The following is a 12779-nucleotide window of genomic DNA, read 5'->3' on the forward strand; positions in this document are numbered from 1 at the left end:
TGATGCCAAGCAAGCTCAAGTATACAAAAAAATGTGCTCTCTATATATTTACTTAGTTTGTAAATAGAGACCTAGTGAATTTAAGGAGACTTCCCCCCAATTTTGCAGGCAGAATGTGGGGTGGGGGCCATGAATGACTTGTGCCCCTGGCAACTGGGGGAGGGGGGGGGGCACGGTGGCGGCGGGAGCGTAGCAACGGTAAGCGGGGGAGCTCCTGCAGACACTGCTGGCGCTGTCGACCCGGGGGGGAGGGGGGCGGGCAGCAGCGGCGGTGGCCAGCAGGGATTGCTGGCAGGGGAAGCAGCAACCACCCGCAGGCAGTTCCTTTGTGTAGGGGGTGCACCGCCACGTTCAGGGGGTGCATGTGTACCCCCTATGCATGGCCCCTGGCAGGGACTGCAGCCATCTTCCTGGCAGCCCTTTGAGTGCCTCCTCACTTCCTCACTTCAGCAGGTTGCTACAGCACCCTGAGGACTCCTAGCTCACTCTGGGGAGCTAGCATTTTATTTTCTGTAACTTTTCTTGGTTTTTTTCCCTGTGGATTTCATGAAATCAGCAAAATCACAATTTTGGTAGGTCTGTTTATAAGGTGCATATATATACTTTGCCTTTAACTGTATAATTCTATAATAATTTGATAGAGATGTTGAATAGAGAGGAGGCTAAACTGGCAATCTAAAATATTGATTCTGCAAACACAAGGATGCATGCTGAACACCAGGGGTCCTGGTTTTCTCTAATTTAAAAACCCCAATTTTTGGTTTAAAAAAAGTAACCCCAAATCCATATATATGTATGTATGTGTGTGTATCTATGTATGTATGTGTGTATATACATACACACATATTAGTGGTGTTTCATTTTAATCATGGAAAAATGTGGATTTGGGGTTACTTTTACACACACACACACACACACACACACACACACCCCCTTTGTTATCCGGCACCCACAGGGAACGGAGGGTGCCAGATGACAAAATATGCCAGTTAGCTGAGCAGCCCAAACGGGCCGCTGCCTGTCCCGCCGCGTCTGGGGTTTTGCTGCCCCTCTCACAGGCCCCGGGGGGCAGGGAGGGGGGACCCATGCAGGTTGCTATGCCCCAGGCCATGGGGGCTCTGCAAAACCAGAAGTGCCATTGTGGGCACTTCCGGTTTTACACTTCCCTTACAAGCTGGCATGCCAATTAACAGAGTTTGTAAGGTACCAGATAACTCAGCTTCTTGTGTGTGTGTATAATAAACACAAACGCATATATACACACAATGTTCACATTGTAAGCTATGCAATTTGCATTTAGAATTTTTGTATTTTTTTGTCTATAGCTAATATATTTATATTTAATATCTAATCTGGCATATTAGTTTGTCTATATATTAGATATAGACAAAAAATTACAAAAATCCTAAATGCAAATTGCATGGCTTACAATGTGAACATTGTATGATTCTACAGGTAAATACTTAACGTTCACTTCCTTACTACAAGAATTCACAGAGTACTTACTGTGCAAAAAGTTTATAATAATGATGGAGTAAAATAACCAGTCAGATATTTTTGTTTCGCACGTGTTACGTGCACTCATTGCCAAAACAAAATTCTCCCAAAAGGAAGCAGTTGATTATCTGTCATATTGAGGCAAGAAAAACTACATCGTATCCAGTGCTTGGCGGGTATCACCTGGCTTGCTGGCTGCTATGAAAGGCAAGTTATATATGGAAGGCTAATTATAAGGAGCAAATTTCATTGCGATTTAGTATGCATGTACATTTGGGAATGAATAATTACACTTTAAAGATGACAAATTGGTCAGAGTGTTTTGTGTATAAATCAGTGAGACTGGCAGACATTCAGTGCACCAAATAATAATACCCTAGTGATAAGTTAGCCTAGTGGCTAATTAATCAGATTTCACCATATATAGCAATTTTTTTTTAAAAAAAGGTAATTTATCAGCAGGGATCCTGGTTTTAAATCCCCAATTTTTGTTTTAAAAAAAATTAACCCCAAATCCACAGTTTTCCATGATTAAAATGAAACACTACTATCTATAGATCTATATCTATAGATCTATATTGATATATAGATCTATTTATATCTGTCTATAATATATATATATATATATCCACAGCCCCCTACCACTACTGTATATCTATAGATATACAGTAGTGGTGTTTCATTTAAATCACGGAAAAATGTGGATTTTGGGTTACTGTTTTTAAATTGAAAATTGAGGATTTTTTTAAATAGGAGGGAGCCTGAATCACTGTATTTCATTCCCCAAAATATCTGGAATGCACTGACTGGTTAAGATGTGTTTACAATGGTTTTACTTTTGCCAAGTAACTAAAGTTTATGGGTAAATCTGCCTTTAATTTACATGGTTTTACTGGTATGAAGGACTGTGTTTTAGAAAGTGGCTTTGTGTGCGAGGAGATATTGGGAAGTCCAGTTCTTGAGACCCAGTATCTTCATGCCTTAAATGTGGTCCATACCCAGGCAGTGCTGCTTGTTCCAGGAGCCTTTTAAGTGCTGGTGGCCAAGGTAGCAGTAGCATGGAAACCTTTAAAACGCAGTGACAGTTCACCCAACAAGTCTTCCAGTGAGAACCTTTGGCACAGTCTCTCTCATACAAATAACTCATGATAAGCAGGGATCACCGTGGTTTTCTTTGTTTAAAAATCACAAATTCTCTGATAAAAATCAGCGCACACAGTTCTTTGGGTAAATAGTTAGAAAAATTGTTCTTTGCAAGCTTTCGGGTGCCTGAAGGGGTGTTTGTACCCAAAAGTTTGCAAAGAACAATTTTTCCAACTATTTGATTGGTCTAATAAAATATATCACATCTGCGCAAAGAACATTGTCTGCCTGTGTCCTTAGACCAACATGACTACAACCAACAGAAAATCACAAATTCTCTGATTTAAAACCCCCTAAATCCATGTTTTTCTGTGATTTAAAATGAAACATCACTATATATATATAGGTATCAGTTGAACACAATGTTTTACTGATATATTTACGATTTTAAAGCAGTTTGGAAGCCTATCAATGCCTCAGTCACTATAATAAAGTACATTCTGAATACCTCTAAATTTTGGCGTTTCATTTTGTGGGTTTTATTATAGAAAATCAGTTCCCCCTGCACTTTTCCCTCACCAGGACATGGGTCCAGCTCCAGCTGTCCCCCCTCACTGCTTTATGGTGCTGAGCAGCCCTGATATGCTGGTGCTCTTCCCATGCTGTTGCCCCTCACTCCTGACCCACAGCCCCCTAGCCCTGTTGGTGCCCATCACTTCCCCACCCACAGCCCCCCCCTTCCCCAAACCCTGCTGGAGGGGCCCCCTGGCTACCAGGGCTATGGGGCCAGGAACCTGGGTCTGCAGCCTACTGCCCCCCTGAAGCACCTGAACCCCAGCTGCTGCATGTGGGAGATGGCAGCTGTTGCGATGGAGTGGAGCACAGTGTGACTCCCCCTCCCCCACAGGCAGCATGACCAGAGCAGAGCTCATAGAGAGGTAGGGGCGGGCTTGGGCTTCCCTCCCTGCTGCCTCCCACTGGGGCCTCCGTGGCCCAGTGGACAGGACCCCACACAGCCATGGTGAAGCACCCCTTGCCCATCTGGCAGCAGCACGGGTGACAGTGCAGAGTTGTGCTCCTTGCTGCTGTCAGCTGGGCAGGGAGCACTTTGTCAGGGCTTGTGGCCGCAGCACCGAGCTTCCCTGCCCTGCTCTGCCTTGCCATGCTGGGTCCCACCCACTGGGCAGTGGAGGCCCCAGGGAGAGGGCAGCAGGCAGCCTACATCATCCCGTTGCGTGCACAAATTGGGGGGGCATGTATCCCCCATTGCAGCGGCAGTGAGCTTCCTCCCTGCAGGCCCTGTCCTGCCCCCGGATCGGGCCCTGCAGCCATGCACTCTAGCCCCAGCCCTGCCTAGCTCCCTTCTTCCCTCACTATGGGAGCCTCAGTGTTCCCCTACTCACCCCCGCGCCAGACTTGCATGTGGGAGCTGCTCTCCAGGTTGCTTGGTGGCCCTGTGCATGTGTACATGCTCAGATGCACATGGTGTCCCCTGCCCTCCTGCTCCTTACAACCCTAGAAGGCTGGAACTCTGCCAGCCTCCAAGGGGAAACCCACTGTTTGTCACTGGTTTTCTCCTTAAAAGGAGAAAATCCGGGTTTTACTGCGTTTTTCAATTGCGAACGGAAAACCCAGATCCCTGATAATGAGCAACTGAATTGTTGCTAAGTAGCTGTAGCAGAAAGGCAGTAATTTGTTGAGTTGTCTTAGCTGATATAAGGCCCTAGTTAAGACTTTATTTTTAACTGATCTAGCTTGTAGCCTACGTACATTTGGATAAAACAGTTATTAATAACTTTGTTTAGGCATGGCCTAATTTCTTTATAGTCAAGATTTCAGTGCATTTTCACTATGAGAATTTGGAAGAGTCTGAAACAGTTGCAGATTTGTTTAAAGGCCAAATTTCTAAGTTTGAATCCACTTACTGTCTTAGACTTTGTAAATTCTTAAGTATTGACTTATTTTTCTTTGTTTGAGCACAATTGGATCATGCTTCATGACTGGAGTTTCCAGGCATGACAGTGATAATAATTATTCCCCCATCTTGGTCTTGACATAGGTAACTCCTAAGCCAGGGGTCAGCAACTCCCAGCATGTGTGCCGAGCATGGCACACGAGGCCGTTTTGATCGGCATGCCATGACCGGTCCCGGCTCTGGGTAGCTGTTGGAGCCCAGGCTGCTCCCAGCAGGGCTTGCAGCATCGCAGCTGCCTGCTGGGAGCAGCCCAGGCTCTGTGGCTAGCAGCGGCTACCCAGAACTAGGGCTGGCAGCAGCCGGGAGGCTGCAAATAGCTGTGCCGGGCTCGAGCCCCGGCATCAGCTCCGTACCCGTGCATCGGAGCAGGTGGGGGTGCGAGTGGCCTGAGGCAGCGCAACCCCGGTTTCTCTCCTGTTCCCAGCACAGAGCTGGTGACTGGGCCCCGGAGCCTGGTGCAGCTGGTTGTAGCCAGCCTCGGCTCTGGGCAGCTGCAGCAAGCAGCAGGCAGGCTGCAAACAGCTGCACCAGGCTCCACAGCTCCGGCATCAGCTCCATGCTGGCGGCGACTGCACGCACACCTCGGGGCGAGCTGCACTGCCCTGCTGTCTGCCCCGAGGTGTACATGCAGTCGCCACCAGCATGGAGCTGATGCTGGAGCTGTGGAGCCCGGCACAGCTGTTTGCAGTCTGCCTGCTACCTGCTGCAGCTGCCCAGAGCCTAGGCTGGCTACACACAGCTGTGCTGGGCTCCGGAGCCCAGTCATCAGCTCCGTGCCAGAAGCGGGGGAGAGACTGGGGTTGCGCTGCCTCAGGTCCCTCCCCCACTGCCTGCTCCAACATGTGGGTGCACACACTGGTACAAAGCTGATGCTAGGGCAACGGAGCCCGGTGCCGCTGTTTGCAGCCTCCCGGCTGCAGCGGGTGCTGGCTCTGGGTAGCTGTTGCCAGCCAGGAGCCCGGGCTGGGGGCCAACAGGCAGCAGGGCTGGGGGGCAGGGACTTTGGGTGGGGGGCAAGGGGCACAAGCAGGGCATCCTGCCATGTACCCCCTGCCCTCATTTTGTTTTTCTGGCATGCCGGCACTCCAGCACCTTCCAAGGTAGGCATCGTGGGGGTTTTCAGCACTCCGGCCAAAAAACGTCTACCCCTATCCTAAGCTAATTACTTAAGTTCTTAGAATACATGCTATAAATCTACGGAATGTACACTCCATTTTTCAAACATGGCATGGTTTTAGCTTCTCCAGTACAAAATGAAAATCATCCTTAGCTATGGAGCTGTAACCTGTGCTTCAGTCAAAGCTTTGTAACAGGCAAAAGGATATTAGTAAATGTAATAAAATCAAGGCTTTTTAAAAATACACAGTGACATACAAATTTACTCCACATATAAGTAACTTGACAGATTTTGGGGAAGATAGTTGTTAGCCGTAATTAAGACATTAGATATTTCTTTCACACAAATAATATAGCTAGTTTACCTATAGGCAATGATTAAGCATATAAAGTGTTAAACCAGTCATCTCATTTCAAGCTAGAGATGGGGTTATAAGAAATTGACTCCAGAAAATAATACCTGCATTTATTAGAAGTAGGATACTATAGTTCAGTTCTACATGGCAGCTTTTATAAATTTACATGTACCAAAATATTTTAAAGTTTCTTACTCTTAAAAAAAAAAATAACATCCTATTTTCTGTTCACCTACCATTTCTAAAAATTATAATTGAACTTGCAGGCTAAAAATTAATGTACTTAGTGGTTTAGGAAATAGTGGAATGGTTGTCATGTTTTAAGGGAAGGTGGATTTGCACCTTATAAACTAACTAAATCAGAGATGAATAATAAGCTTTTGTGAGCCTTGAGCTCACTTCACCAAATGCTATTAAGGGACATGAACAGAACTGTATCAAATGGAGAGAGTCATTTGAATACAAAGACAGGGAAGGCGGGAAGGGAAGCAGCGCAGGCAGAGGCAAACAAGCAATAAACTCATGGGGACAAAGGGGTCAGAGAAACTAATCCAGGTAATGGATTATGTCACATTCCAAACATAATATTTATTCTTTCCCAGTGGATGGCAAGTATTAACTTTTGTAATATCCATCAACTTAAAAACATTTTATGGTTATTGGCCTTTTTGGCAAGAGTTGAATTGTTAGGAAAGATGGTTTTGTGATTAAGATGCTGGTGTTGGATATGGGTTTTCTTTTGTTTGTGATACTGGTCAAAGCAGTTTGTTTCCTCTGTGCATCTCTTCTCCCCCTCTGCAAAATCAGATTAATAATATTTACATATTTTGTAGTTTGAGATAATAACCATCAATAACTGAGAAGTGTTCAGATACTTTAGTAATCTAATGGATATAAGTATCTTGATAACTCTCCTGAAGGATAGTGAAAAGAGTTCAAATAAAGTGGGTTCTTCATTTTGTTAAATGAAAGAAGATGGAGGAAGGGTGATGATAACAGATTTGACTTAGGGATTTAAGATGTTTCATAGAACTTTTTTCATATTTTCTTGGAGTTGGATTACAAAATATGTTGAAAGACATGAAAAATGTATATATATGTCACAGGAATGTTTGGAACCCCTGGTAGATGCTTCATAAAAATTACATGGTTAGCATTTGATTAAACATCATTCCATTATCCAAATATGAAGTAAAAATATGAGAGAACCAATCAATAATGGATGATCTTCCCCTTATAAAATATGTATTAAAGAAACCTTCAAACCATGCATTGTATTTATTTGATCGATATTGTATGTTTTAGATTTTAAACTTTGGGAACAAAGGCTATGTTGTTTTCTGTGTTTGTAAGTAAATTCAAAATGTATGATTTAGAACTAACATTTCTATTCATTCTTCTTTCAGGACTTCAGTTATCCAGGCCAGTTGCTGATGAAATGACACTGCAGGAGGTTATTGCATCACTGTATTTTTGAATGAAACCCAAACAGTTATTTTTTGTGGAGTGGGTTAAAGCCCCTAATTACCAGTTTACATGTGTAGGTCACTGCGTTACTGTGTTAGTCATTGTCTCTATGCAGCAATGACAAGCCTGGAAGAAGCAAACAGAGAAGTGAACATGCATTCGTCAGTCAGATATCTTGGTTATTTAGCCAGAATCAATCTATTGGTTGCTATCTGCATGGGCCTTTATGTCAGATGGGAGAAAACTGCAGATGCATTAATACTGGTAATTTTTATCCTCGGACTTTTTGTTCTTGGAATTGCCAGCATACTTTACTATTATTTTTCAATGGAAGCAGCAAGTCTGAGTCTCTCCAATCTTTGGTTTGGTTTTTTGCTCGGCCTCCTCTGCTTTCTTAATAACTCTTCTTTTAAAAAGGATGTGAAAGAAGAAGCAACCAAGTATTTGCTCCTTTCCTCCATTGTTTTAAGGATATTGTGTGCTTTGGTTGAAAGGATTTGCGGCTGTATCCATCATCGACCAACTCTGCTGACAACAGTTGAATCTCTGGAGCTGGTTGGATTTGCAATTGCCAGTACAACTATGCTGGTAGAAAAATCCATGAGTATCATCCTATTGGTTGTGGCTTTAGCCATGTTGATTATTGACTTACGTATGAAGTCTTTCCTGGCAATTCCAAATTTGGCAATTTTTGGAGCCCTTGCTTCTTTGTTGTTTTTTCCTTCACTGAACATCCCTACAAATCCATTTGCCTTGGCATGTTTCTTTAGCTGCCTCATTTCAGACCCTCTTCTTGATGTCTACTTCAGCGGACTTTCAGTTACTGAAAGATGGAAGCCCTATTTGTACCGTGGTAGAATTTGCAGAAGGCTTTCCGTCATTTCTGTCGGAGTCATTGAACTTATCTTTTTCATTCTAGCTGCTTTTAAGCTACGTGACTTGAATCTCTGGTACTTTGTAATACCTGGTTTTTCCATTTTCGGAATTTTCTGGATGATTTGCCACATTATTTTTTTAATAACTCTTTGGGGATTTCATACCAAATTAAATGACTGTCACAAAATCTACTATACCCACAGGGCAGAGAACAACTGCCTTGATAGAGTCATGGCTTCTAAAGGAGTACGTCATTTTTGTTTAATTTCAGAGCAATTAGTATTTTTCAGCCTCCTTTCAACTGCTGTTTTGGGTGCAGTGTCATGGCAGGTAAATTTAAATGTATTTGTCTCATTCCCTCTTCTAATATTTGAAAACATTGTTTTTCTAACTCTCAGGATATTTAACAGTGTGCTGTGACCAGGGCATCCAATTGAGAAATTCTGTGCTGAGCAGAAGCTGCCAGCTTCTAAAACAGATTCTTGTAGTCTGTCACTTTGGGCTGTTTGACTGGCTTAGAGAGGCCACTGAATCAATCTAAACGTGCGTGATCAAATTGGCAAGAGGTGCTCCTTCCAGCTCAAAGAAAGAATTAAATACATTCCGATTTTAAATTATTTCAGTGTCTGAAACAACTGGCCATGTGACCAGAATCTTTCAAAGCAAGCATACTTTGCTGCAGCGCCATAATAGATATAAAAACAAATCGATGTACAGGTCTGTGGACATCTCTGTGAGTAATGTTAATGAAAACAAAAAAAGCTAACATGGAAGGGTACATTTTTCAAGAATGTAGCTGTGGGGCTGCTATTAATATCGGGAGAGGTCAAGCAGTCAAATTCTTACAGACTCGTATGAAAATGTGTCCCTTACATTTTATCTTCAAATGCATTTGCAAGTGGAAAGGTACATGATGTAATAAAATTAATTCCCAAAAGGACCCACAGTCATCTTTCCCATGTTCAGCTTGTCTTCTTGCATGAGGATTTTAATGGAGGAGCATGATTTTTCTTTTTCAGTCTGCCAATATATGTTTCTTTAAAAATATTTTGTGAGGCCCCAAACTGAGGCACACTACGTGCTGTTAGTTTCACAGCACTGTGGGATGAGTTTAAGGTAGATTTTATCAAAGCAAACCTAAAATGGCAGTAGTATTTTTTTTTTTAATATCTTCCACCATCCACAGTGTTCATGTCTGGCAGACCCTGTTGGTAAAAATGCTTGTTTCAAACTTCCAAATTACTCTGCCACCTACTCAAATAGATCTTGTGATCCTTGACAGCCTGCTGTAAGTGACTCATGAAAAATTCTTGATGGGAAGGGAAACTGACTAATTTCTCTCTACAAGTAAGTTTTTCTCCATATCAAGCAAGTTAGTGGTTAGTAAAGGGAAGATGGCTGGAAGTTTGGTTATTTTCTCTCTGCAGTTCTTCCCCTTGTAAAACACCAGCATATATGACTATGGCTTCTGATTTTGCAGAAAGCAGAGAAAAAGATATAACAAAAAATAAATACACAGAGGAAAAGCAAAATCCAAAAAGGGATTCTTTAAAACATATAAACAGACTTCAGAAAAGAAGAGGCATTAATTCAGTGACAAAGATGGCATAGTAGTTAGTAAGAGAGAAACTAAATGAAATTATATTAATGGCATTCGTAAGAATGACTTGCATACTTTTTTTCACTGAGAATTATGTGAGGCACAAAGCTTAAAGGTAACCAACTGAAATTTGAATTTCTGCAGTCTGTCATACAATAAACAAGATATTCATTACTGCTAAATAACACCAGTTCTTGTCCCCCAACTACTATTGAAGTATTTCCTTTTTAAAATTCTGGGGAGCACTAAATGATAAAATACAATGCTGTTCCCATTGGGGGGGGGGGGGGGGTTATAAAACTGAATCTGAGAAAGCGTTACTGTATTCCTGAAAATTTAATGCAACAATTCTGCCTTTGGGTATTATTTTAAAATAACTTTGATTCTGAAGACACTTTTTTACTTGTATTCTGGTATGCCTTGAAGGTTTGAGAAAAGCAAGCTGGGTATTCACTTGTGTCATTTCTTTGCTTTTGAGTAGTTTCAGTAGAAAGTATAAGGTCCTTATTCAGTTTGGATCAGATAAGGAGATGCACATCACTTCTAACAGGGTAAAGGTGCATTTCTCTGTTCATTTGGAGATGGTATAATTGCTGTGTCAAAGTGAAAAACAGTGAAAGGGGAAATATTCTTCCCCTGTGGAAAATCCAGTTCATCATTTGTATCTGTAAATTCGATCAAGGAGAAATTATCAGTCATTTATTTACAGTGAAATTATCAGTCTAAGATCATAAATATAGTTGTCTCTTACTAAAAGTATTTCTACCCTGATATGCAGGAGCTGCTTGATCAATCAGTTATGTACTTGTTTCATCTACACTTTCACCAGTGATCAAATACTTACTTGTGTCAACTAATTTATGTTATAGCAAGGTCTGATAATCACTTATTACAGCTGTCTCAAGAAGTTTGTTATCTTTTCTGCAGTTTTCCAGATTGTTTACATTTTTAGTGATCTAAAAGCAGAAAATTAAACTTGTCAAAGCACACCACTATATTTTTTCCAGGGCATCCATTTTATTTCTAAGCTCCTAAGGAAACTGATTTGCTTTTATTTTTATATATGGAGTTCTGTGCCTTAGACTGCAGTTTGGGATTCTTTGCTGAAATACCACCTTTTCATGAGTCTGATATTTCATATGGTTCCATCAGGCTCAGAAGTAATGCAGCAAATGAGCTCCTGTAGCAGATAAGTACTTTTTCTCTGGTACATTGTGTCTTTAGCCTGTGTGGTAAATAAAGCTGACATTCAAATATCACTGCAGTTCAGTTAAATAAAATAGTAATCACTGCTAAATATTTAATTAAGGGAATATGTCCTGCAGTTAGCAGCAAAGTATAATTTATGAATCTCAATATTGTAGAGGCCCATAATTTTGAAATAAAAGGAAAAAATTCCACTTGTTTTCTAAGAATTCCTTGCTTTAGAAAAACAAGAAGTGCTGTCAATATGTATGTTCTTTTTAGTTATTTTTTCAATTTCTGCTTAGGTTCTTCCATCCTTGTTTATTCAAATTTTCCTTAAAATGTATAATATTTTAAAGATTCAAATAATTTAAGCAACTTGCATATAAAAATTAATGATTAGGTGTAGGGTTGTCTTCCAATTACAATAATTTAAGGTCAATTTTGTAAGTCTCAGAACATAAACACTGACTGTTCTGTTTGAAATCTGATAAATGTAAGCTAGAAAATTCTTCATGTATACTCCTAGAACTCTCTTTGTTCCATAGACACTGAAATTTTATAGCATCTGATATAGATGTAGGTTTGTATGTCTGACATTCTACCATTTTGGTCTGTTGTGTAATTAATAGTACTGGTTAAAAACCAGTATTGGAGAGGTGTTGTATAATACTCTATTGTAGATAATTAGCCTTAGGCTGTGAAAGATCTCTTTTGGTTACACAGAGTTATAAAAATGTTCAGTGATGGTGTTTCTAATTAACTGCTAAAGTGTCTGTCTTTCTCATAGCAGTGTACTCCAGTGTATACCGCACGTATAGTGTATTCCACTTGTACATATTGGTTAACTGCATAATTTGCTTAATTGCATAACATGAAGCAGGTTCCGGGTTTTTTTGTCTATTGCTTACAATGCAGCAAGCATTGTTTATGTATGTATAGAATTTGGCCAAATAGCAGAGTTCAAAAGAGATTAACAACAATTTTGAAAAACAGCATACAAGAAGAGGTTGGAAGACTTGGGGCTGTGTTTGTGAGATCAGAAGAAAGTTTATAGAGCATTTGATAAGTCTTCAAATACAAAGAAGTTCTTTATAAAGAGACGAATCAATTATTTTCTTTGTCTGCAAAGAACAGAAGACGTAGTAATGGGTTTAAATTGTAGCAAGGGAGATTAGGTTGAATACTAGGAAGAACGTTCTGATTATGAGAGTGGTTTAAATATTGGAATAGAATATCTGGAGAGGTTACTGAATCACTATCATTTTTTTAAAGGATCTTAAGTGCAAGCTGAACAGCTAGTTGTTTGGCATGGTTTGCATGGTGATGTTCCTAGGCTGAGCAGGGGCTTGGACTAGATGACCTCCTGAGATCCTTCCAGCCCTATTTTGCTATGTTTCTGTATGATTAAGTGCATAAACTGCTTAAGTGCATAGCATCTTTCAACTGCACTGCCTACTTTGTAATTTAATTGTACTAACTGTCCCCAAAACAGTGCAGGGGAAGCAGACATCCAAAGGCTACTATTAGAAGCCATGAAGGTGAAAGGAGATACAGTTTCATTGCTTTCTTCTGTCCTGGTACTAAGGGCTTCTAATATTTTAATAGGCATCTCAAAACTATT

General features: G+C 41.0%; 2 protein-coding genes across 2 annotated transcripts in view; one reads left to right on the top strand and one right to left on the bottom strand.

Annotated features, from left to right (window-relative positions):
- Positions 1–12779, top strand: part of TMEM168 (transmembrane protein 168) — a 37759-nt gene that overhangs the window by 1633 nt on the left and 23347 nt on the right. Inside the window, exon 2 of the mRNA XM_006278079.4 lies at positions 7434–8700. Within this exon, the coding sequence (XP_006278141.1) occupies positions 7564–8700 (1137 nt within the window). The 5' untranslated portion in view covers positions 7434–7563. The remainder of the gene's footprint in view (positions 1–7433; positions 8701–12779) is intronic.
- LOC102571303 (uncharacterized) overlaps positions 10286–12779 on the bottom strand; it is a 133563-nt gene continuing 131069 nt past the window's right edge. Inside the window, exon 12 of the mRNA XM_019492383.2 lies at positions 10286–10635. Coding sequence (XP_019347928.1) covers positions 10626–10635 — 10 coding nt within the window. The 3' untranslated portion in view covers positions 10286–10625. The remainder of the gene's footprint in view (positions 10636–12779) is intronic.

This window comes from Alligator mississippiensis, chromosome 4 (genome assembly GCF_030867095.1).
Source record: "Alligator mississippiensis isolate rAllMis1 chromosome 4, rAllMis1, whole genome shotgun sequence".
In the NCBI taxonomy this organism is placed as follows: Eukaryota; Metazoa; Chordata; order Crocodylia; family Alligatoridae; genus Alligator; species Alligator mississippiensis.